At 42.2% G+C, this 27,101-nt stretch overlaps 1 protein-coding gene across 2 annotated transcripts; it reads right to left on the reverse strand.

Annotated features, from left to right (window-relative positions):
- Positions 1-1,842: 1,842 nt before the first annotated feature.
- Positions 1,843-26,138, reverse strand: CCNF (cyclin F). 2 transcript variants are annotated; one of them, XM_060282504.1, is made up of 17 exons: positions 26,087-26,138; positions 22,691-22,845; positions 20,511-20,617; positions 18,483-18,550; positions 16,794-16,987; positions 15,079-15,132; positions 13,964-14,068; positions 13,200-13,277; positions 12,288-12,439; positions 10,686-10,850; positions 8,781-8,904; positions 7,851-8,031; positions 7,424-7,511; positions 6,293-6,392; positions 4,858-4,982; positions 4,022-4,191; positions 1,843-3,517 (listed from the first exon to the last, which is right to left on the reverse strand). In XM_060282504.1, exons 1-17 carry the CDS (start codon positions 26,097-26,099, stop codon positions 3,081-3,083), a joined length of 2,316 nt encoding a protein of 771 aa, XP_060138487.1. In that variant the 5' UTR covers positions 26,100-26,138; the 3' UTR covers positions 1,843-3,080. The 2 variants fall into 2 exon arrangements, with proteins under 2 accessions (XP_060138487.1, XP_034987534.2); XM_035131643.2 differs by lacking the exon at positions 26,087-26,138 and having other exon boundaries at positions 22,691-22,913.
- Between the last annotated feature and the right edge of the window lie 963 nt (positions 26,139-27,101).

The raw sequence follows: 27,101 nt of genomic DNA on the forward strand, positions 1-27,101 counted from the left end.
ACCAATAACTACCAGCACAAGTTTACTAGGAGGGAATGAAGTATCCTCCTCAAGGGTAGACAAGGATGCTTCAACAAAATGGCAGTTCTTTATACAGCCACTGCCCACAACTGTAGCACCAGACAATATTCTGGAGGCATAACAGCTGCTTGGCATTTCTGGAATACCTTTTTTTAAAGTAGCTTTTCCTGCAGTTGCTGGCACCTGCAAAAATGACTGAGAAAGCATGCTGCCAGCAGCAGTCATGAGGTCTTATCTGCATCTCTCCAGCCCCCACTGTTTTGCAAGTTGGTCTTCCCAATACAGTACTTGTGTTATACACAAACGCTTACTAAATAAATCCCAGACCAGAATGGTCTGGTTACTAAACTTAAAATACTTCCCTAAAAAATCAAAATGGCTTCCAGGATGGCTTCCAAGTTTGTTTGTTTTTTTTAAAAAAGCTAATAAAAACAATGAACAACTGAAATACATGAGCAGTAAGATTTTTGGCTGCTGTCCCAGAGTAACATTGGTACCAGTTGCCTCAAAAAGGGGTTGCACAGCTGAAAGAGCTAAAAACATGAAGCTCCCTTAGTCAGACCATTTCTCCAACTTGCTCAGTGTTGTCTACAATTGCTGGCAGCAGCTTCAAGAGTTTTAAATCCAAGTCATACCTGGAGATGCCAGGAAATGAAATGGGGGCCTTTTTTCTGCATGCCACTTAGGCTATAACTCTTTCCATCAAAGCTATAGTCCATACCTGTTAATATAATTCTTCCAAAATATCTTCCAGTTTTTGGCTATGCAGAAACCTCAACCAATCTTTGTGTAAGATACCTGTCGCTTTCCCATCAAATACCAAGAGTAAGTCTGCTGAAGTACTGAAAAGTGATTGTTTGGTAATAATTCTTCCCTGAAAATAGCCACCCAAGTAACCTATAACCCACATGTGAAAATAGATACCTCCACCACTGGGGAAGAAGAAGAGTTTGGATTTGATATCCCGCTTTATCACTATCCGAAGGAGTCTCAAAGCGGCTAACATTCTCCTTTCCCTTCCTCCCCCACAACAAACACTCTGTGAGGTGAGTGGGGCTGAGAGACTTCAGAGAAGTGTAACTAGCCCAAGATCACCCAGCAGCTGCATGTGGAGGAGCAGAGACATAAACCCAGTTCCCCAGATTACGAGACTACCGCTCTTAACCACTACACCACACTGGTTCTCAAATATGTTCTAATATTTTACTTAAAAGTGGGGAGATGGGTACCACCCTAAGAGAATTCTGTAATGTGAGCCTTCACTCTCACCAAAACCACAGCCTAAGTCAAGTGGGCAGATCTGGAGTCGTACATCTCTGGGAGATTTGCTGGTGGATCAGCATAAACCCCCAGATTTTGATGGCAGTTTAGCAACAAAATCCTTATGCCCCCCCCCAAAAAATCAGGTTGCTGAAATAAGAAAAGCTTGGGGCAACCAGAAAGGGCTTTCAACAAAGATCACTTCTGGTACTCAAAACATACCTTGTGCTAAGCAGCTTCTGTGCAGGTAATTTCTTCCAGCTTTTAAACTGATTTTATCAGATGCAGCATACCTTAGATACAGAATTTTGATGGGCAGCTAACAAACTTTACTAAGTAAATAAACGTGTCTTGTGTCTCCTTGCTATCCACCCGCTATGTTTCGGAGAGGATCAATAAGCAAGTTTAGCATATAGCTTCTCCTTTGCCGGTGATAAGACAGACTCATCTATGGAGACCCTCTTGTAGTTTTTATTAAACACATCAGAGAACTGAATAAAGTCAGGAGTCTGTTATATTTTTAAAAAATTGTTTTTTTATAAAAAAACATCACTAGCCAACATGAACTGTCATTGACATTACCTTCTTTAAAAAAATCATTTAAGCCTGTCCAGTGTTTTTCAGATTCATGTAGTTAATTGCAAACACACAAGTTTTGTACCTGGGTATACATTCCAAGGAGGCATAATTGAAAGAAGGAAGCCAAACCTTATTTTGCGTCCCTGTTCAAAATCCTTAATACCAGTACAATTGTTGCAGAGGGTTGCAGGCACCATTTCAAAATTTAGCACATGGAGGTGGCTCAGTCTAATGGAATAACATTCAAGTCCACATGTCCAAGCTTTTAGTGTGATCAGCTTTGTAAGAAGGATGATTCAATCCATAGATCCCATGAACCAAATGAGCTTTTTCAGACAATGAGACAACTGAAGTGGTAACAGTTCATTCAAGTAAAATTAATTTCCATCATCAAACTTGTGTAGCAATAATTTTTCAAGCACCACTGCAATTATAGCAGAGGTAGAACCTTAACACTTTAGTAATCAAAGGGGCCTAGTATAAAGGAGCAGATAACAACAGAAAAAAGGGAAAGGAGAAAGAATATTGAGAGGAAAATAAAGAGAAAAATAGAAAAATATAGGACACTTATCCAAATTATTAAAACAGATTACATCACCCACAGGTAGCTGTTTGCTGCTAGCTCACAAAAGCCACTATATTGCTTAATATGCACAGAAGGGCAAAAATAGCCCCCAGCCTTTAAACAATAAATTGGTAAACAGGATCACTTTGCTTCTTAGTAAACTACAGTAGATGCAGCTGCTTTGAAGTAGCAGAAGCAATGAAGAGGCAGTGCAGATCTCAACTCTCAGACCAAATACTTCACAGGCAACAAAGGCCTCAGATGGGCCAAGCTCAGCACCACTAACAGGGAAGTATCCACCTCTTGGGATACTGAAGAAAGGCATTTGAGCAGAGCCAAGAACCTTAGTAAAGAATGCTTGATCATGTCATGGGCAGACATAGTTTATACGGAACAGAAGGGAGGAAGGGAAAGGAAGGCTTTTTGTGGGCCATATTCTGCAGCGGAAATGCCACAATTATGCCTGCTAGTGCCTAAATCTTGTTTTGGCCACAGGATAATATGTGGGGAAGACAACAGCAACAAGTCTTGGGGGAAATTCTTTAGGTAAACATTCAGCGAGACCAAGGCTATGCAACTCATGAGCCACCATGTACAGTGCAGCCTTCAACCATGTTTGCACCTGCTTGTTGTTAAAGTAAACAGCACCAGGACATCAGAGGCTTAAGAAGCCCAAGTTCATCCTTTCTTCTTCATTGTACTCAGCCACATTTTTCCGTTTTGCTTGCCTTCTGCTGGAGTGTAAACATAATTTTGAGTCATGAGGAGAACCGCCTTTGTTCTTGGCAGGGCCCAGAGGCTGCACTGAGGTAGCTTTGGGAGATGCTCCAAAGTTGCAATCTATAGTGGAAGTAGGGCTGGTACTGTTGACAGAGGAATATCCAGAGCTGGCTTCAATGGTGCCCTTTGGTTGGCTGTGGTGCATTAGCCATCCCTTCCCAGCACCTGGTGGGTCATAATTATTTAGGTCATATGTAGATCCCTCTTTGGCAATGCTCTCTTCATCACTGGATTCTTCACAACAGCCAAAGCAGTGTTCTTCAGGGCCCGAACAGACCACAGTTACATCCAGAATTCCACTTGGAGCTGTAACTATACAGAAAAGTTGGTTGAATAAACCCTACTGGGGGAAACAATCAAGACTAATCTTTGTAGTGTACTTTAAGTGCCCACTTTTTGTGCTTTAATTTTGTCAAAGTTTACCCTCTTACAGTAAAATGCTAATGTTTAGCTTTGATAAAACAAAACAGTACCCCATTCTTTCTTTCTTTGATCAATTCAAAATAATTCAGTGGCAATTCTACCACCACCCTCTGTAACAATGCAGGTAAAGGTTGCATATCCAACTGTTCCCCTCAAACACGTACCCCTAAAAAACCCTCTTCTCACACATGAAATTTGCTTAGCGGAGCTAAACGCTTTTCAACCAATATGCCAGTTTTCTATGTCGAGCAAGGTTTTGTTTCTGAAGCGAAGCATTCAGACTCAAGTATTACTATTCCACTACTTGATTGTGTGCCCTAAATTCAACCCCCACCCCACCCCAAATGCCAGATGGCAATACCCCCAAATGACACCCCCCCAAAAAAACCTTACCATCTCCCTCCTTCTCTCCTTCACTTTCTTGGTCTCCTTCATAACCAGAGCAGGAATCCAAGCTCCAGTCCAGGAAGTTCCCTAGAAGGCTCTCCTCCTGGTTGGACAGTTCAGCTGTTGGTGTCGTTACAAAGCTTCCCCTGTCTTCCTGGATGCTGTCTTCTCTTCTCCTGTGGAAAGAATATCTATGACCATTAATAAAATACTGTCAAAAGGGGGAGAGAAAATGGGGCCTTGGATCAGCTTTTCCACAGTCAGTGCTCGAAGTTGAGTGTTATGCTGCCCTACTTCTTTTCAAGCAATCATAAAACCATTCCACTCCTTTTCATTAAGCACAACCAAGCCTAGTCTAATAGTAAACAAAACCACCACCACCCATTTTGAGCACTATCTATAGCCAGCTAGTTATTTGACACATGGAACCTTTTCTTGGCTAGACCTGGAAAGCTAGGAAGATTCCATTTTCAACTGTTTGCTGAGCTGTCCAGTACTGATGGCTTGCAAATGGGCAGTACAATTAACACAGTGGTAGACCACATGCTTTGGAAGGCAACTCTAGGAAGGGCTGAAAAAAGCCCCTTGGCTGTAACTCCCAGAGGAGCTTCTGCCAGTAAGTGTAGACATATTGAGTTAGGTGGAGCTGGAGTCCAGCAACATCTGGAGGGCCACATGCTCTCCACTCAATAGATGAGCAAAGCAGAGTAGCAGCTGAGATCCATGCTGGGGTGGTAGAAGCCAATACTCCAGTTTGTACAAGGTTACAAATGCCAGAGGACTTCTCTAGTAGTCAGTGAATACCCCATCCCATCCAGGTAAAACAGAGGGACCAGACTTGCCTTTTAGTTCTTTTTCCCGATGGAGAAGTGAGAAATGTTTCCACTGTGTTCATGTACAAGGAGTCGGGCTCTGGATCTTCATGTTTCACTCCTAGCAGCGAGCAGAGCTGGCTGTAATTCATCACCTAAGACAAGTGAGCATAGCTACAGTCACACATGCTCTTAAAACTCACCCACTGATGCCATAGTAGTTTTCTGGATTTTGCCCCAGTCACCCTCCCCAACAAAATAAAGTACCAGTTACAAATGCAAACATGCACATCTTTACTTGAAAGTAAATCCATTGAGCTCATCTGTGCTTAGTTTCACACAAATATGGATAGGACTGAGGCTATAATAAGTTCAACAAGAGGTTTTGTGGGTGGAAATTGGCATGGGCTAGTTTTAATCAGCAAATCTGCAAGTTAAGGGCAGGTTTGCAATGAAATTACTTTGGATCAGGTCTGTAAAAGGAAATTAAAAGTGGCATTGCCTTTTATTGGTAAATGGTAGTTTTTATTAAGTTCTTAAATATTAGGTGGCTTACTGAAGGAAATGTAAAGTTACTTATCATTACGTGGACATCCCATTTTATTCCTCACAACAATCCTGTGGTGTAGGTTAGTCTGCCAGTCAGTGACTGGCCTACAATCACCCAGTGAGTTTCGTGGCTTGAATGGAGACCAGAACACTTAATCTAACACTTTATCTATACTACCATATGGAGGTTCTAGAAACTTGCAGATTAACTATATTCCCTGTCTGACAAGAAGCAACTTCTCCATTTCTGTTTTGGTAATGTGAAGTGATGAGAAGAATATTTTCCAGTGGTTTTTCCATGGGGGAAAAATCCATTTTATAAGTTTATTAGTAACAACAAATAAATGGATGCTAACTACAAACACAGTACAGTATTAGGGAAAGCTTGCCAGCTTAATCGTTTTTAACTTTGCCTGCTAAATGCTAGTAAAATAAGCATGCTGAACTAGATCACTTGCTAGCACATCAGAAAGTTTTCCAACGCAGAATGAAAAATTTTCAACACAAATTTGCACAGAAAATTTCCCCAGAAGATCTGCTTTGTCACCAAGGGGTTCCACTCCAGAAGGTGGGCAACCTATAACTCCCCCAGACTTGGCGCTACCCATCCAACACATTTTACTGTGCTCCATTTCCTTATAGATTTACAGTAAAGGTAAAGGGTAAGGGGGACCCCTGACCATTAGGTCCAGTCGTGACCGACTCTGGGGTTGCGGCGCTCATCTCGCATTATTGGCCGAGGGAGCCGGCGTATAGCTTCCAGGTCATGTGGCCAGCATGACAAAGCCGCTTCTGGCAAACCAGAGCAGCACTAAAATGCAGTCCTGGAGAGTTCAAAAGGGCTGGCTGTTTAGGATTGCAGCCTCAGATACTGGGACTCTCCCTTTCTCTTTCCCTCAAAAGCAGCTAGAAGTACCTCTTCTTTGCCAATTTCCTCATAGCGCTCATCTTCAAATCGTTGTTTCACAGCAGTAAGGGACACCTGCCTATAATCTTTTGGGACATCCTCATGGAAACTGCGAGACAGAGGGGGAGATGGTAAGTACACCCCTTGTTTAGAGTCACTGGATAAATTTAACAGAAGCACCAAACATTACACAGAACCAATGGGTGGTGAAGTTTCCCTTTAGGTTTCCAAACCTGGCTTCAGACTCCAATTGTTCTACTGACAGCCTTGCTCCCAGATCACCATTTTATATTTTATTCTGTGGGCACTGAAAATAGGAAGTGTCTGCAACCCAACTTGTCTTCTGGGAAAGCTTTCCAGCACTCACACTGTCAGCAAAAAGGCTTAAGCAGAGCCTATGGAGGGTAATTAGAAGAAATAGCTATGGCTTTCCTTAGACAGAAAGCACTGGTTTCAGCCTGATTAGCTTTGTCATCACATCCCTGGTCTTTGACCCCCAATATAAGTTTTCAGGACTCACCACCCTATTCCTGTCACTGTAATTTCTTATAATTGTATTTAGCATTATTTCCAATTTTTGCAACACACCCTGGGAGCTGCTGGTGAACGGTGGGTAATAAACTGAATGATGCAAATAATTATGATAGAAATGCTATATTTATGGGTCTGTCTGCGTGCAACATTTTCAGTCCTCTAAACCCTGGTTTTGAGCCTTGTGCTTGCTTAAGCAATTAGCTACTCCCCATTTCCTGCAAACCAGCCTGTTTTTACACCTGAGCCAGCCACCTGCAGCTTGCACTTGCCCTCCACTTCAGGAATACAGACCAACTTCAGGTACTTCTAATCAGAGAAGCCAAAGAGGAAATATGGACAACTTTCTGCATGCAAAAACATGTACCGTAACCTCTAGGGTCCAGTCCCTCCCTCCTAAGTGGAAGACTAAAGTGTATGTTATTGACACAGCTGAGGATGTGATGAGAGAGGATGCATCAGCTTGTGCAGGAGAAAACAGAGAGGTATGAGGAGTTAACCCTTTACTATCTGCTTCATTCCCTTCTTGACGAAAAACTGTACAAGCCTGCAGTAAGGAGAGTTGTTCATATCCTACGCATATCTAGGAGAGCAGAAGATGCTTTTTACCATTTTTTGTGGATATCCAGTGCACAGGGTATCAGTTCTTCGAGGGAAAACCCTGTGGTTTCACATAACTGACTTGTCCAAGGATGAGCTGGAGAGAGAGAGAAGAAATGAACAAAATAACCAATATTGTGTCTCTAACACAGTGTGTTATTTAACTAAATTCTCAAATGAAAGCATTCAACATAGTGACAACCAGTTATGCTCCCAAGTACTCCAATGGCCACTGCCTGAGCTCTTTGACTGAAAACTGTTCATCCCAGATCCTAAGAAGCCACTTCCACCTCTCCAAACTCAAGCTCTCCCTGTCCTCCTTGCAATCAATTCAACCCCTACAGCAGGAGAACCAGACAAGAGCTAAAATGGGACTATTTTGCTGGAAGTTGTTCCCCCAAAGGTGCCCAAATTGAATCAGCAGGAAAAAAATTACCTTGCTTGTGCAATACTTTGGCCAGAAGCAAGGCCGCTGCAGACAAACGGGCAGGAGAGTATATGCAAAGGCCTGTGTTTAAGAGTGAAAGTTCACAAATGAAGCTGTAGAGATGCACAGTTCTTCTTTCCAATGGGATTATGTTCAGCAGTACTTCCTTGTAGTCCAGGATAGTAGGTATCTTTAAAAACATGGCAGAATAATAGGGTTAATGCAAACACACACATGAACTATGCAACACAGTGTACTGTTCCAGGAAACACCCTCTTTGCTAAAGGTTGGCTATTCAATGCAAACAAAGAAAGAAAGAAACTTCTTTTTAAAGTCACATGCATTTTATTATTTACATTTCTATCCCGTTTTTGAGGTGAGGGTTACTGGGCTTTTGTTACCAGAGTTTGGGGTACCAGAGTCTGTTAGTGAATATTAGAAACTAATAAATGGTAGTATTTAGATAATATTTAGGATATGATGGGAAAATACAAGCTGCAGAACTGTGCCAGACAAAAAATTCATAGTTAGCTTATGCAAACCAGCATGGCTGGACTAGCTAAGTACTGAGCCATTAAGGGACATTGGGAACGCCTTTTTGAAATCTAAAGGTGTACTGGGAACAAGAAGGAGGACGTAAGCATAATTCCATGCAGTGCTAGCTGGAGGAGGCTGCACTGAGAGACTGGTAGCCATGATTGACTGCTGCTTTCAGCCAAGCTTGCTGAAGCTAGCAGAGGGGCAATGAGAGACTCTTGGGATATGATGTTCTACACCCCTTCCATTGAAGACTCAGGTATATATAGGTATATATATGTGTACAATAAACCATAATCTTACTGCCATATCTTTATATAGGCCAGCATCTATTTATTCAGCATTGCATTACTGATAATGGCAGCTAGATTATAAAGGCTCTCACCATCTCTACAAGCTTACCTTTATCTTTCCTTCCAGGGCAGAAATGATCTCCCCCATCATCCTGACAAGATCTTCATATTTGTATGTGTTGTCTGTTAACCAAACAGCTTCCCGTATTGTCAGAATCTCTTTGCTGATAAAACTGTAACAAAAGATGGATTATTACCAAGGCCCAAACACAGAGTAAGAATAGTGGATCTGTTTACTCATCCCACACCAGATAGAATGGACAAGTCTCTTTCTCTGTGTGTACATACATTATTTAAAGAAGCAGTTAAACTAGTAGAGGCTGATTTGTAAGGTTACACTGGAGAGCATCTGGGAAACATGAAGAATTACTTTTAATCTCAAAGCAGGAATGCAAAATACCAGCGGTGGGCATCAGCTCTGTGCGATCTCCAAATTACAAGGTGAATCAGTGTAGTTTCTCGTGTTTCTGAGTCAGATCACACTGTTGACAAGGCATGTCAAGGTGGATCAAGGATTTCCTAAGCTTCTGAGGGGCCAACTAAACCAAGCAGACTAAGGAAACATAGCTCAAGAAGGGAGGACAGTTATAACTTTTGATCACAGTTCATTATTTTTCCAGGGCACTCCAGTCAGTTAATTTGAGATCTCCACCATATCCCCCAAAATCAGTTAGGGACAGCACTTCACCTATGACCCTTGGGGTAAAAGGTGCTTGCTGGGGGTGTGACATTTTCCACACCCCAGTCTTTCCTGAGGACCCATGCTGCCCCACCTTATGGTTCCATTGCACCCATTCCCAGTGTGATCTACCCTGTAGGAGAACAACAGTAGCTGTCATTGTGAAATTGAGCAGGTTCCATCTATTCAGAAAGAGTGACCATGCCTGCAAATCGCAACCAGCTCTGGTAGAAGATGAAGTCACTTTTCCATTGTTATTAAAAAATAATGTTTTAAAAGTGCCCTGCATAGCTGCCAAGTTTCCCGCTGAAAAATGCGGGATCAGCAGCGGCGCGGCACCGGAAGTCGCTTCTACGCATGTCCAGACATGCGTACAAGTGACTTCCAGTGCCGCGCTACCCATGTCTGGGCACCGGAAATCGGGCGGCGCCAGCACCCAAAATGGAGCCTATGGCAGGTAGGAAATCCGGGGGATTTCCAGGATTTTTTTCCATTCGGGAGAACAGCGGGAAACGGATTAAAATCCGGGGGTTTACCATGAAAAACGGGAGACTTGGCAGCTATGGCCCTGTAGCTAGCAGGGTGGATAAAAATTGATTTTTTTGTTGTAAATCAGTTTTCTTAAATCGGGTCTTTTAAATAAAATGCTTTTGGAGAAAAAAATCTTTCTAAAGATAGTTTTCTATTTAAGTTACATTATAGTCCAAAGGCTATTCATCAGGAAATAAGGAATTGTTTTAAATATTTCATGTGTGCTAAAACTCAGTCTAAGTTTTTTTTTTAATGTTTAACCACATCAGTTAACAAACACATATGCTATAATGTTATTACTTTAGTTAAATAGTTTAAATTGTTATTAAGGAAATGATTTTTTCCCTTCCTTCCAATAAAGTATAGCAGAAAAGTTGTCCAAATATAAACAGTTAACTTATTAAACCTCACGATTCCATAATTATCTGTCTATGTATTTCTAATAGTATAACCAAATCAGTAATTTTTGAGATAACTGTAAAAACTGAAAATTTATTATTCCAAAAATGAAACCTTCATCTGGTTGTAAATATTAAGATTATACCAGCAAGAATGAGTCTTTCTGTAAAAATAATAATATTTAAATCAAGTCTTACTGACTAGTGATTTAAATCAAATCCACCCTGTTAGCTAGTACTGCTACAACTTTCAGAAAAACTTTGCAGACCATAATTTTGTCCTGTAGGTACAGTCCTCATTAAGAAGAGCCCAACCATCACTACTGCCAATAGTCAAGTTACTCACCGTGTACAAATAACCATGCAAGCAATCCCCAAAAGCTGAAGACAAGCCCGGGATACAGATCTTATTTTCAAGTACCGGTCCACACACCCTACTGTCATATGGAGACAGAGGCTTGAGAAATCCTTCATGGTGGCCACTTCTACCAGCCAGTCAATCAGAATGTATCTAAACAACAGGAGCAGCCATTTAAAAGCAAGCAGACTATAGCTACACTATCAACTTCATTCAACTACAACTACATATGTGAGTTGCTGTCCTCCAAAAGGAGCTGGGAGCAACATACGACAGAAGAGAAAACAAGACAAAAGGTGAATAAAACATGCAAATAGCCAGAAATAACTAGGATATAACACAATGTTCTTTCATTACTGTGAGGGGCAAGGGATATCGCGAAGCCCCTCCCCTCCTGAGTTCCAGCCCAGCCCCGAGCGAGGCTGAAAAGAGGGAAAGCTCCAGCTCAAGTGGGGAAACAGGAAGTGGTGTCCAAGGCTCTGGCAGGGTAGAAGAGCCATCGTCCCAGGTGGGACAGGAAGGGGGAAGGAAGGGGGGCAGGCCAGTCCCCCCAACTCCGGAACTTCGCAGAAAGCGTCGGGGGAAGAGGATGGGTCTCCCCAAGTTGTTATGCTGGCGCAAGACGCGCCAAAAGCTACTTGGAGGTTCTGATTCAAGCTGAACAGATGTGTCTTTGTAAATAGCACTGCCATTAGCACTGTAAATACTCAGCACCAATAAAAGACAAAATGCAGAGCTGTGTAGAGTCGTTACTCTGAAGTAGCCTTCTCCGGCCACCGTGACAATTACAAATAATTGTAACTAAAAATAGAACATGCTGGGATCCTCCATATTAAGGCTTGGAGCAGTTTTTTTACAGGCCAGTAAGTTTTCAATCAAATCTATGAATGCTTTTTGCCATTTAGAGTGTTGTGGTTTTTCAGGGGGTGGGGGTGTGTGTGGTTGGGGAACAATGCCAGATTGGCATGGTCCAAACTGCCACTAACTGGAGAGCTTAAATGCTATATCATAAGTAATTCTCTTTTAAAAGCAGATCACTGTAGCTCAGGTATGGGGAACCATTGGCACCCTAGATGTTGCTCAACTACAACTCCAGCAAGCATGGCTAATGGCGAGGGCTGTTGGGAGTTGTTGTTTAGCAATATCTGGAGGGCCAGAGGTTCCCCGCACCCACTCTAGCTAATAGTTGATGTAAGCACATTAAAGTAGTGGGCAGAAATAATGGGAGGGGGGGGTAGCTTGCGGCTTTCTTTCCACCAAGCATAACACATAGTTGAACCAGACAGAAGTAAACTCAGCTCCTGAGCAGTTTAAAATATCTTTCAATATCTACTAGTTTTTTTGAAGTTATATATTTGTGCACATGTGTGTCTTTTCCTGCAGGCGGCAGTACTTCTCCCCCCCCCCCAAAAAAAGAGCAATTACAGTATATTTCCAAAAAGAAAACCCACCCTGTAGCAACCTAGCATTCTGCACAGCATGCTATGGAGAACTATAATAGACAAGCATCTGGCAATAACAACTTAGCAAGCAGCCTTTTCTGCTTCAGCAAACAATTCCCTCCTTCCTTCAAGCCACCTATGACTCTACCTCATTGTCTCATTCATTCCCTTTTGAACAGTGAAGATGCTCTGCTTGCTGAGAGGGAGGGAGGCCTGGAAGAGCTGAGACACCATCTCATTGGAGGCCTTTGTTTCCAGCCCTAGTTGGTTTCCATTCCCACAAGCTTTGGCTAGAGCAATCTGTGTAACAGAGGAAAAGAACACAAATCAAGAAGGAAAATAATTCATCTCCAGAAAGCAAGAACTAGAAAGAACTCATTCTGCTTTTTCTGAGACACCAATAATTCAAGTAATAGTTGATGCATTTGGCGTATTTTAATGACACCATCTTCAATATTTCAGGGAAAGCAGGGCTGGGGACAATAACTTGTCCTAAGGGGACCCACGATAACTAATAATGCCTGCTTTGGTTCTTCCATTCATTCTGCCATCTGCAGGCAACATTTAAAAAACCACCGAAGTACACAATATAGCATCACTACAAGCACCGTGGGAAATTAAAATAGCAGAAAACTTCTCCCACCCAGCCAATGGTGCCAGGTAAGCTCATTGGCTAGGGATCCCACTGAGCAGCACAATGGCACAGACACAATCACATCACGAATCAGCTCTGAAGGGGAAAGGGTTTTAAGTAAAGCGTGGCTACATTAGAATCGGCATTAACTGTTCATAACAAAAATAAATTATGGGACCACCTGAACCTCAAGTGCTGCCTGAACCCTTATATCCCAACTGGATCACAGAGGTCATCTGCAGGAGTGTTATTCCCCAAGTTGGCAAGGCTCGTGTGACAGCAAATAAGAAACAGAGCATTTAGTATTGTCGACACAGGATTGTGGAGTACTCTGTCAAGAGGGATTCAGCAGGTACCTTCTGCTTCACCATTGATAGCAGTTGGACAAAGTGGGGAAAAACAAAGATTCAGGAGTGACAGTCTTACCTGGGCTTCCCAAGAGCCCTTGGCTGCATAATCCCTGAGTTTCCTGAGGCTTTGAAGGTATCTACCAGGGTCTGACATCTACAAGGATGAATGGAAGCAAAGTAAGATACTGCATATTTTGAGTTATTAACAAACTATCTTCCCTTTCGTACTTCCTATACAGTGGTACCTCAGTTTCCGAACATCTTCGCTGACGAACGTTTTGGTTTCTGAACACCGTAAACCCGGAAGGTAAATGCTTCAGTTTCCGAACACGTATCAGAAGTCGAACATGCCATGTGACTTCCTTATTGAGGCTTCTGTATTGAGTTTTCAGTTTTCGAACGTTTTGGAACTCGAACGGTCTTCTGGAACAGATTACGTTCAAAAACCGAGGTACCATTGTACTTGCAAATTTGAGGACCGCTGTTCAGAATTAAACTGGGAGTCCCAAAGACACACACCACTTTCTCAGCACTGATACTGTATTTACTTGGAAGGTAGACTATGATTATGCACTTTTATTCTATCAAGGTCATCATTATGCTCAGCCACCCACAAATGTACACATCAGCTCTTGAAGGAAGCGTTCTTCCAAGCAAACAACAAAATCCAAATCCCTACACCAAGCCATACTACTGCCTTCATTCCATTCTTCTCAACATCAGCTGTCTGAGTAGAGTGTTTTGTCTCCTACTAGAAGCTATAAGACAAACATCTTTTGCCTGGCTCCTCAAGCCTTTTTTTTATCCTGCCAGTATGATATCAGTGTCAGATATACTCACAGAAGCTTTTCTGTTATTTTCCCAGAGGAGGTAGGCGCTGTGCAAGCATCCCTGCTTCGATGAGTTCTCAAACATTTCAAGAGCTTCTTTTCTTTTCTCTTCATCCTGTGAATAAGGGTGACAGTTATTGATCCCCAACTGTTCAGTTACACCCCCACACAAAGCCACCGAGATCCAGTGTTTGCTATAATGGTCTCAGCTGCAAGCCCCTCCAAGGTTTAATTATTCCAATAACTGAGAAGCCTACAGCTCAGGGGAAACTGCAACCTAAATAATTTGGTGAGCAGTATGCAAGGAAATCCAAGAAGCCCCTGCTTCCTGCCTTCCAAACCATTGTGCAAGATTTAACTCAATACAGCGGTACCTCGGGTTGCGGACCCGATACATTCCATGATGCCGCTCACACCTCAAAAAGTCTGCAACCAGAGCAGCGCTTTCGCGCATGTGCGAAGAACGCAGAACACTTCTGCGCATGCGGCGAAACCCGGAAGTAAACACTTCCGGGTCCGCCGCATTCGTATCATGAAAAAACGCAACCCGCAGCGGACACAACATGAGGTATGACTGTAGTGTGATCCTATACGTGCCTGCTTAGAAGTCTCATTGAGTCCCAGGCAAGTGGGTTTAAGATTGTAGCCTCAGAAGCATAAAAGGAGAGAGAGAAAAGTAAATTTATGTTTAGAGACTGTGCAAGATTGTCTCTCTTTATTATCTGTGCAAGTGTTTCATATCTGTAGAAAGGATATCTAAAAACCCTCAGCTTGGAACCAGACAAGATTAGTTGTTCTAATCTTTCATATTTGATTTTATTAAGCGTAAACGTAACATGGTTTATATCATTATCCAACACTTTCATTTCCGGCTCATAGTCCATTTATATCCCACCACCACCACCACACCCACTGTCTGCCTAAAATGACAAAAACAAATATCAATTTACAAAGAAAACAAACTTAACCAGTCAAAACCATTTAAAAATAAGATACAGATTCAACTGGCTACAGCAATCAACAATCACTCTGTTAACATTGCTTGAGTAGTTGCAATTACAAAGTCCCACAATAGATCTGGTAAATTTGGCATGGTAGGACAGTCACAATGGGGGTGGGCCTTACCTCAAAGAGATTTAGAACTTTAGCTAGGCAATACAGAATTGAGCCTCTCTGAGCCTAAAAGAAATGGAGAAGGGCATATTCATTATAAAGAGAAGCCAAGTAGCGAGCATCATCAAAGTTGTCCTACATAAGTTTTCCTTTGGACTTCCAAAGACTGGTGGGTCCCTGAACTCATCACTTTTGTAACATAACATGAGACTAGTTTGCCTTACCCCAACATGTGCCCACTCAACCATTTGATCGGTGGAATTGGCACCACTACAGGTGCCATATCATACCCATCCCATATTTGCAAGAAACATATCATTAAGGGTGCCAGCACTTGCACTTGGGAACTGCCTGCCTATTGAAATCAAGCAGGCGCCTTCAATGTACTCTTTTCAGTGCCTGCTAAAAACATTCTTTTTTAAACAAGCCTACCCAAATGCTTAGAAAGGTAAGGTGAGGTAATTTTGATTTGTTTAAGCATTTTAACTTTTGTATGCTTTTAAGTATGGTTGTAATTTTTAATTTTTATTTATTTATTTATTTAGCAAACCGCTTAGAGGCTGTTTTTTTTGTTTTGTTTTTTTACAAACAAGTAGCGTATAAATTTCATGGAATAAATAAATAAATAATCCAGAAATACACTTAAGACAAGGAGCTATTTTCCGGAATAAAGCAACAATGTTTGCAGTAAGTTACCTGAACTAGTGGAAGGCAGCAAAAAGAAAGCAGGTTTTCCCCTTACTAATTCCTACTCTTTTAGTAACCCACTTGTTGGTGAAGCAGATCACTTCCTTTCAGGTTTTACTTCCTTCCTCCTCCAGTTCACTCAGTGTGGGCTACCATGTGGTAGTGCTATCTTCTTGGCTCCATATCAGCTACATGCAAAACGTATACTTAGAATGGCTTTCTTTGCCATGAGTAATAAACCTTGAGTTTTATTTATCCTTTCAACCAACAGTCCTACCAGACTATTTCTGAACACCGTTGCAATATGTTCACCAAACTCCCAACATTGATGAAGGGGAACAGCATGCCTGCTCAGGGAGCGCTTAGGACCAGCTCTTAAGAAGTTCTAATGCAGAGCCTGAGGAACTCAAAGAAAATTGGAAGGAGGGGGTGTCATGTCATCAGTGGGGTGCCTAGACCTCATTAAGAGGAAACTATTAATTGGCTCAGGAAAGAAAGAGGAACTGCAGGACCAGGGGGGATTTGGAGACGCAGCAACTGGGGCATGTTCATGGTTCATGGGCAGGAAGAGCTAGTGTTCAAGGATGCAATCATATACACACTTATCTGGGAGTTAGCCCCACTGAAATCTACGTTTCTTGTTTCTCCAGGTAGATGTATATAGGATTACACTGCAAGTTAGTTTGCTTTTGTTTCTGCTACCAATGGAAAGTGGGGACCAACTTTGCATATCTTCCTGATATTTGAACTGAGCCCCATCTAGGCTTTACAGATTTTCAGGGGCCATTCTCATAGTGGCCAGAAACATGATTATTGTTTTTAAAAAGGAAATATTATTCTCAGGATGCTCTGTGGTATGGCTTGCAAACTCCGCCCCCTACCCTCAGAAAGTAAGCACTCAGGAAAATTAAGATACAGTACTGTGTCTTTGGCTAGATAGAATGACTAATCCTTCCCTCTGCAACAGAAGCTTAAGCCTAAGGTAAGTCTTGGCTGAAAGAGTTATCTAAGTCAGAAAGCTACAAAATAAGCCAGTTTACCTTTTGCTGCTGACACTCTGCTTTGAGGCTCTCGTAGACCACAGCTTTACAACAGCTTCCACTCAGAGACCAAGGTGGGCGAATGAAAAGCCAAACAAATGGGGCTGCGAAGGTGTTCAGACGTTCCGCCAGGCTGAAGAAGCGAGATGCTTTTAACCCATTCACTTCTGCACGACCCTCATCGGAGACTGATACTGAAGAAGTAGAAAGGGAAACAGTTTTCTTGAAACATGAATTGTAGCGAAGGTTGGTTCTCTATACTCCTCCTCCTCCTGTCACTATGCAAGCTGAAATTTTGGCGGTAAATGTTGGAAGACCTGATCTTTTCCTTGCAAAGCCTTTTCTACCTGGCCTGGGAGGGCATGATCTGACTGACTCCAGGTACAAAAGCTGAGACTGCTAAATAGACTTTTGAGCTGGGTGATTCATTGTGGTGGGGCTGTTTTGTATCTTTATTTTAGATCTTGTTGGGATTTATGTGGAAATTGATCAGTTTGGATGTGTATTTTTAAATGTATTTATTGAAGGAGCGTCTCCACCTCCATCGCTCTGCCTGGACACTGAGGTCCAGTGCCGAGGGCCTTCTGGCGGTTCCCTCGCTGTGAGAAACCAAGTTACAGGGAACCAGGCAGAGGGCCTCCTGGTAGAGGCGCCCGCCCTGTGGAACACCCTCCCACCAGATGTCAAAAAGAAAAATAATTACCAGACTTTTAGAGGACATCTGAAGGCAGCCCTGTTTAGGGAGGCTTTTAATGTTTAATCGATTATTTTGTTTTATTTTTCTGTTTCTAAGCCGCCCAGTGTGGCTGGGGAAACCCAGCCAGATGGACAGGGTATAAATAATAAATTATTAATAATAATAATAATTATTATTATTATTATTATTGTTGTGTATGACTATATTTGTTATGCTGTAGCTACCGGTATGTACTTTATCCATGTTGTAAGCCGCCTTGAGCATGGTTTGAACTGTGGAAAGGTGGCATACAAATTAAATCATGTATGTATGTATGTACGAAATTACCATACATAAAACAGTGCACGTAAAGGACTAACACACCATGCAAACAGGCAATGTAAAAATGGAAAGAGGCACCCATTCAGGTGTTGCTGCCATTCAGAACAGAAGAAGAGCCCTGGTGGATCTGGTCAATGGCCCATCAAGGCCAGAAGCCTCTTCACACTACAGCAAACCAGATGCCTATGGAAAGCCCCAAAGCAGGAGCCGAGTGGAACAGCACTACTCTGCCCACCTGGTTCCCAGCAACTGGTATTCACAATGCCTCCAACAGTGGAGGGAGAACATAGCCGCCAGGGCTAGTAGCCTTGGCCTCCATGAATTTGTCTCTCCGCTTTTAAACCATCCAAGATGGCGGCCATAAATTGTTGTATAAGTCCAAACAACTCTTACCAAACACGTTACAGAAAGGGAAAGTTCCCTTGATACGAAAATTGCAAGACCAGCATTTAGGACTATATATAGCCAAGTCTACAGAACCCTACTGCCAACTTCTTATCCTCTAGCTTACTGTTGGGGAAACCTGCGGCCCTCCAAATGCTGGGTTCCAATTCCCCTCATTAGCAACAACTGGGGGTGGGGCACCGCATAGGTTTTCCCTGTCTGCCGCAGTTACACCATACTCCCAAATATTTTCCATGTAAGCATTTCCGCGTATACCCATGACTTACAGCCTTCATTGTAGAGGTAGGCAATGCCCAGCTTCACAGCAGATTCAAAGTTACCCTTTTCTGCAGCCCTGCACAAATATAGAGAGTTTTATTTTTGGGGGGGGAATACAGGTTTCTGAAAATCCCAGATTTTACCAAACACAGAGAGCTTAGATTCAGTTCAGAAATTGGTGATACAATTGCCACTGGTTGCTAAATAACCTTCCTGAGAATGCATTCTATGTGCCAACCTCTGTTCTCCGCCTAACAAAGACAGTGAGTTCCAGTTAAACCTAGTGAGAGATATGAGTAACTGTTGGATTTATGTTTTGAAAGACAGGGATTACCCATTGCTTCTTTGACCCAGAATCGTATAAGTCCACCTGAGACCAGTAGCATGTGGCAGAGACCAGTCAAGTCTGCCACCTATATTTTGATACACACCTTCTCTCTACAACATCCAGCTAAGTATCTGTTCTTAGTCTCCCCCTCCTTTGTGTTAACATCAAGGTTGGTCACTATTTTATGACATTTTGGTTGGTCCTAATAAAGATATTGTCCAACTGTGGTTTTGGATTTTTCCTCCATGTGGCCCCAACACAGCTTCCTTAGATTTGTATGTATGTGAACTGACATCCAACCTGCAACACATCACCACTGTCCATAAGACAAAGCAGGGGCAAATTTTAGTATGGCTGCACTCTCCATCTTTCCTCACTGTAAACTCAAAATACAGGTAGAAAGATTAGACCTTCTGCAGTAAGAGGATGATACCCCCAGCCTCCAATTAAACAACACAAAGGCACTAGATATCTACTGTATTTATACTGCAAAGAGATGGATGCAATGTCTTCTGTCTTAGACACTCAAAGAACAAATGGTTTCTACCCACTGTAGGAGGGGGGAAATCCATCTATCTCCGAAGACAATAGTACATATTTTACCAGAGTATCCTAGAGAATGGATTGATTCACTTTTGTATTATGGACAAATGCCAATACAGTGGTACCTCTACTTACGAATTTAGTGCGTTCCGAACGTACATTTGTAAGTCGAAAAAATTGTAAGTCGAATCCCATAGGAATGCATTGGGGGAAAAAATTCGTAAGTTGAAGCAACCCTATCTAAAAATTCGTAAGCAGAAAAAATCCTATCTAAACCACATCCAAGATGGCGGACAGAGCTCCATTCGTAAGTAGAAACATTCGTAAGTAGAGGTACCACTGTACCCTGTTTGCAGTGAAATACAAAGCAGTATTTGTCCATCGAAACATAGTAGCCTCCAAAATATATGTAGGCAAGACGTTCCACACACAGGGTGCCACTCCTCGGGTCCACTTCTTGCATTACTCCAGCAGTTTATGAAAAAGGTTAGCTGAAATATCTGCATTTTCCAGAGAAAGAGATCTCAGATTAAGTCTCTGATTTAAAACGCAGGCAAGAAGAACACAGAGCTCTTGAATAGCACACTGACCACCACCCGCTGAAAATAATAAGTGTCTGATCTTTGAACATGTCATTCTCCTTAATCTTGATGGCAAGAAAAATTATTCAATTATTACAATTTGGCGAAAAAATATGATGAAATCAGTAGTAAAAAAAAATAAAGAATCAGAAAGCAATTGGAAACCATTTCTAAATTATTTACAAAAAAAGATAGAAAATCCAAATTATCTTTCGGACATTTAAAGGGCTCTACAATAACAAAATCTTATGAACAATTGAAGTAATGTAATGAAATCAGCAAAATAAATGATTGAAGTAATGTAACGAAGCTAGTAAAACAATGGGACAAAGAAAGATTAAATGTTGTAAGAAACTATGTAATACTATGAAACTGAAGAACAAGGTATGCAGAACATCTAAAGGAAAAGTGGGATGAGTTTAGATACGGTTGTGAAGTCAATGGGAGGGTGAGGGGGGGGGGAACCAAGGGGATGTTACTGGGAGAGAACGGAATAAGAACAATGTATTCATTACAGATGTAATACTCATTTTATTGAATTGACTGAACATAATAAAGTTTTTTCTAAAATTCGTACAAGTTACCTTTCAAACATTTTCAAGTTGCTGGGAGAAGGCCACACATCTTGAAAACTTGCACAGGCCCAAACACTAGCATGGTTATCTACAAGGTACTTAAGATGAGAGTGAACCTAGAAGAGAGACAAGCAGGTAATTACAACCACAGGGCTTCAAAATGGCCCTGCTCAGGGTCCATTAACCACCATCTTTACACAGCATTACACTTCCCATTTTCAAGCACTGAGGTCCAAACTAGAGATTAAATCAGGGGCTGCCAGCATGGTGCCCATGGGCACAGTGGTGCCCTTGAAGTCTTTCCCTGGCACCCACTCACTGCCCCCTAGCTCGTTAAGTGGTGATGATTGTTACCTTTTTTCTTCCTTGAAAGGTTCATAAAATTAAAAAAGTTGGAAGAATGGCACTCTTTTCCACTTCCTCTCCCAGCTCTATGTGCTTTTCAAAGCTCAGATTACTGTAATTCTACTGGATATGACATTCACCCAGATCTCTTGGAAACTGCATACTCTCTCTTTTGATGCCGGGGAATGATATGGGGACCAGAGAGGGTGGCACCCACAACACCAGCTCAGAAATCCAAATATGCCAGTGGGTCTAAAAGGGCTGGCGCCCCCCTGTGTGAAATGCATGCAATAAAGTGTGCTTTTCTTTTCTGTAAAGGAGAAGCTGGGTGGCACACAATCAGGACTGTGGCATGTAGGGAGGGGGAATCAAACCTCCTCTATGCAATGCTGTGGGGAAATATTGCTCCCTCATTCCAACTGTTACTTCCTGTGAAGGGTGAGCTGATAACCATATTCCCATAGGACCCTTGGCACCAAATAAATGAAGCATTAACACTTAATTTACAGTATGAACTAATTTAGCCCTGAAAGCTGAAGACGTTTCAGCTTCCAGAAAACTATTACATCACCCCAGAGCCGCAACAGATGTAAAAATCCTAATATGAGGACTCGATTTTGCTGTGACTCCAAAAGACAGAACAATCCACAAGAGACTTTAAATTTGGTTCAGATAATTGACTTGGGGAACATGCAGATACCCAAGTGTCGGGAATAATAGGTAGCTAGATCATATAACACTGATAGTATCCCAACTACACTGGCTGTCAGTGGGTTTCTAAAACCAACTTAAAGGGCTCGTTTTAATGGTTAAAAGTCCCAATGGCTTGGGTCCAAGTTATCTGGAACAATCTCCACCCATACTAGTCTGCTTGTAGAAAGAGAACAAAAGCACAAGCTTTACTCTAACTCCCATCAGCTTCAGCCAGCATGGTCAATGGTCTGGACTGATGAGAGTTGTAGTCCAATATCTGGAGATCCTCAGGCTTCCCCAGCCCAAGGCTGAATATTTACAATTCATTTTTCCTGGCTTTTAATGATTTTATTGTTAGACAGCATTATATTTTAATCACATGCTGCCTTGGGAGGAGTAAAGCTATGCTAAATAAATTAGTATTCCTACAGGGGTTAAACTTATAGCTTGGAAGATTTATAATGAAATGAAAAAGGTGTTGAAAAACACCTTTATTAAGAAACCAGAAGCTTATTTACTTGGGATAGTTAGATAGGAAATACGTTTTTTCTGTATGCCACAACAGCAGCGAGAATTTTATTGGCTAAGAATTGGAAGAGTGAAGATCTACCTACAGTGGATGAATGGCAGATGAAGATGATTGAATTTATGGAACTGGCCGAGCTGACCAGGAGACTTCGTGACCAGAGAGAAGAGTCGGTGGAAGAAGAGTGGAAGAAATTTAAAGTTTATTTAAGAAATAATTGCAATATTGGAAATGTTTAATATAAGATTTGGAAGTACATGGAGGTTGTAGAGGAGGATTTGTAGAGGTATTATAGTATATTAAGATTTAGATATAAGTGATAAATAAGAATTGAAATGTTTGTTAAGGAAGTAATAAGAGGTGAAATATGTTAGTCAAGGTGAAAATAAGAAGATTTGAAGTATGAAATAACTAAGGATGATATACAATGAAACACAGTTAGGAGGGACATGAGGAAGTCAACAATGTCAGAATATATGAAATGATAAATATAGTTCACTTTTTCTTTTTGAATTTTTGTGTTTTATGTGATTCTTTGTATTTTTGTATCCTTGTATTTTTGTGTTTAAATGTGTTTTCAATTTTATAAAACCAATAAATATATATATTTTTAAAAAAAACTTACAGCTCGGAGGGAAAGGATGTCTTCAGCAGGCAGCCCCTTAAGAACATGAAACAGAACATCTTCCGGGAGGCACAACAGTGTCAGGACCCTGGGTCTCTTCCTCATTCTTCGCTTTGAAGGGACAGAGAAGCACCTGGAGCACCTGCAGTGGGTCACTAAAGCAAGCGCAAGGTATTTCATCAGACAAGAGGTGCAAACATAGAGGCATGCATCAGAATAAAAATCAGCACGTCTGTGGTTGGCAGTACATTTTGTGCCCTCCTGCAGAGAGGGAAGACAGAAAAGACCACATCACAGCTTGTTCCACACAAGTTCATTTAGGATAAATCACCCTGCAACATATTTCATCAGCTCAGCTGGCTGTAGAAATGTTTAGGGTGAGATATTAGGACAAATAAGGATCAGTATTCTTAGCCTGGGATATCAGTAACAGGTAATCCCCAAAACTGTTCAGCTGGTGATTTGTAGAGTTAGATCACTCCATTCACACATGCTTAAGAATGTGCTGCACATTTAAAGGATATCAACTCAAGAGAATTGCAGTGCAGTCTTATATAGGTTCACTCAGAAGTAAGCTACTCCCAGGTTTAAGAGATAGTGTGGTGTAGTGGTTAGAGTGTTAGACTAAGATCTGGGGGTCAAGGGTTCTAGTCCCCACTCAGCCATGAAGCACATTGGGTGACTTTTCTTAGCCTAACAGACCTCACAGAATTGCTGTGAGGATAAAATGGAGGGAGAACCATGCATGCCATCTTGATTTCTTTGGAGCAGGGGTGTACAACCTGCAGCCATCCAGATGTTGTTGGACTACAACTCCCATCACCCCTGATCACTGACTATGCTGGCTGGGGCTGGTGGGAGTTGTAGTCCAGAATCAACTGGAGGGCTGCAGGTTGTGCACCCTTTCTTTGGAGAAAAGGTGGGATATAAATGTAATAAAAGCGTACATACAGGATTGCAACTTCAATCACCTCTTGCACCATCCCATTTAAATCAAGGGGATCTGAAACATGGATTGGCACTGTAATGCCATTTCCTACTTTTGTAAATAACCATAGACAAGCAAATCAAAATGTTGCAGACTGTATGAATGGCACATAAAGAAAAATTGCATAATTGTGCCATTGGGAGTCAAAATGTAGCACCCACCTGTAGAAGCAGAAGTGGTTACTTTGCCTGTCATACTATCCTAATTCTGTATGAAGTTAATAGATATATGCTTTTATACAAAAAGCAAAATATTGATTTAAAAAACAAACCCACTTTAAGGGAAGCTGTTGATAGAAGTTTCCATTTCTTTTTGTATCAGTACAAAAATTGATCTGTTTTTTTTTGTCTATGAAGTGTAAAAACCCAATTAAAATAGAATGTTGTGCTTCTGACCCACAAAACACAAGAGAACTAGAACAGTTCTCTTTAAAATTGCTTTTAAAAAAACCCAGGCATTTTCCCGATTACCGTACCATTTTCAGATAGAATATCCTACCCCTACACTTTTGCCTCCTAATAATAATCCTGGCTTTTAAAACTACCCATTGCTTTTGGGTCCGATGCGGGGGGGGGGGGGGTCCAAGGGACTACAACAAGCACGAAGTATTCTGCAATTGAGTTTCATTCACATGAAAAAGCCTCAAGCCAATCCCCAGCCACTGCATTCAACTCCTGCCCCACTATAGGCTCCGCTTCCTTTTTAAATCCACCCGCCCAAATTACCGGGGCGCCCTCTCCTTGAGATTTACATTTAAAAAAAAATAAACTCCGGTTTCGTTTTGTTTTGGGCAAAAACAGGAGATAAAAGTCGGGAAGGAAACCTGAACGTGCAAACCAGGTCCCACTTAGACTGCCTAAAAACGAAATGCTTTGCAACGCACAGCCTGCGCGAACTGTTGAAGCAGTTTGAAAAGTTTTTACTAGCTGAGCTAGCAAAACCGAAGCATTTGAGGACAATTCTTTCACACATGGAAGGCGAGGTTAAGATCAGCAGTTAACTAGCAGTCCCCACTTTCTATTAGCATAGATACCTTTTCACCCCATTCATATTTTATCCATCATTCCAAAATTTATGTGCCTAGGACTTCTGGTGTCTCAATAGAAAGTATGCACTGTATAAATGGTACCTTAAAGATTAACACGTTTACTGTGGCATAAGCTTCCAGATTCATGCATAGCTGCCAAGTTTTCCCTTTTCTCGCGAGGAAGCCTATTCAGCATAAGGGAAAATCCCTTAAAAAAAGGGATAATTTGGCAGCTATGGATTCATGAAGTGTTATCCTAAATTGGCAGGCATATATAATATCATATATGGGACAGGGGGTGAGCTGGCTAGAACCCGGAATGAGATTTACTTGGAATTAAGCCTCCCCTCCATTCTGAAGGAAATCAGCCCTGATTGCTCACTGGAATGACAGAACCTGAAGCTGAGGCTCCAATACTTTGGCCACCTTATGAGAAGCCCCCCTGGAAAAGACCCTGATGTTGGGAAAGATTGAGGGCACAAGGAGAAGGGGACGACAGAGGACGATATGGTTGGACAGTGTTCTCGAAGCTACCAACATGAGTTTGACCAAACTGCGGGAAGCAGTGGAAGACAGGAGTGCCTTGGTCCATGGGGTCACGAAGAGTCGGACACGACTAAACAACAACAAGCCTCACTTATTTTCTTCTAAATAAGGGCGGGATCCCTTATGCAAGAGGATTTCTGAGTAAGGACTGAACTGCTAATCAAGTTCTAAAACTAATGGGACTTAATTAGGCCCGGGACCAGTATCTTGTCATATATTTCAGTGGGTTCATTTTAAGCATAGCTGTCTTGATCCAAGCCTGCGTAAGTATAGAACTGAAGCCTTAAACCAGGCATCCCCAAACTGCGGCCCTCCAGATGTTTTGGCCTACAACTCCCATGATCCCTAGCTAACAGGACCAGTGGTCGGGGAAGTTGGGAATTGTAGTCCAGAACATCTGGAGGGCCGAAGTCTGGGGGTGCCTGCCTTAAACCATACGATCATATGTTAAACCTGCTAAGAACTACGGACCACTAGATTAAAAGGGATTTACTTCCCTAGTAGGAGTATTTTGGGCTGCACCTATTTCAACGCTTACATAGGAGAAGGCCCCCTTCAGCAGAGTGGATATTACTTTCCTGGCACTACTAACCAGAATTTTGGCTCAGTACCTCACAGGTAATCGCTACGGATAAATCCCAGAGATTGTGTCCAACTACTCATTAATTATTAGTTACTAATTGGACTCCCAATTCCCAAACCCCAATTTACATCGGAGCAAAATGGAGGGAACATCCAGGTTTGCTCAGTCAGATATACGGAGCATCCTCGTTTAAAGACACCCACCCACCCGTAAAGGCTACCCAGGCCTGACTCCCCGGGGATGGGCACTCACCACCCGCTTTCATTCCCGCTGTATCTTCGGGGACCGCCTGTATCTTCGGGGAGCGCAGAGTAGCGCGGATCTACAGACAAGTACGGTAGCTAATTCGTAGTAAGCGCCAATACAGCAAGTGGGAGGAGTCCCAATTAATCCCGCCCCTTCCCACTCAAACTCTAATTCAGCAAAAAGCGCCTTCCTTTCAAGCCTAAAGCCCCGCCCCCGCCTACGAACGGATTAACCAATCGGCTGTGAAAGCACAAAACCTGAGTCCGAACCACGCCCTTTTCTTTCTTTCTTTTAAATCCCCCGCTCCCTAGCAACCGCGCGCTCACTTTTTCAAACCCATCCGGGCTTGTGATTGGATAGTGGGCGGAGCAAAGAACGTGGATGGGCAGGGCCCGGGAAGCCGGCGTTTGCAGAGGCCGCGGGATGATCATTGGACCAGCCGCGATGCAGATTCGAATCGGGGGGCGGTTGACGGTTCGAATGCCTCGCCGTGAATTGCGTTGGGGCGCAGGCGCAAATAGAGGGAGCGCCGCTTCGAAATGCCGCATCGGCCGCGGGCGCTACGTAAGCAGTCCTACGCCATCGTCGCAGACTGGAATAAATGCGTTGTAACCTAGGTCGGTTATACACATTGAATTCAGTGGACCAGAGTAAGACATGTCCACTAATTTTAATGGATCTAACGTTGGATATAATCCATAGTTTTTGCCGCCTCACGTGATATTTAGTAAGTGTGCAGTTCTATATCCACGTAGGAAAAAACAACAACCCACTGATATATAAGTATGTAAAGCCCTTAACAGATTGGGATCAGTTCATTTGTGAGATTGCTTGACCTCAGATATGTCCACTTGATTTCTTCGAGCTGCAGAATTGGCAGAGGTGCCAGGTGATATACAGTACTTTGGAACTGCCTGCATCTTGACATCAAGCAGCCTTCGTTTTTCTCTCTTTTGAAGCCTAATAAAAACATATTTCTTTAAGCAAGCATATCCAGGCATGTAGAATGTTGACACAGGTT

Source organism: Zootoca vivipara, chromosome 14, assembly GCF_963506605.1.
Source record: "Zootoca vivipara chromosome 14, rZooViv1.1, whole genome shotgun sequence".
Classification (NCBI taxonomy): Eukaryota; Metazoa; Chordata; class Lepidosauria; order Squamata; family Lacertidae; genus Zootoca; species Zootoca vivipara.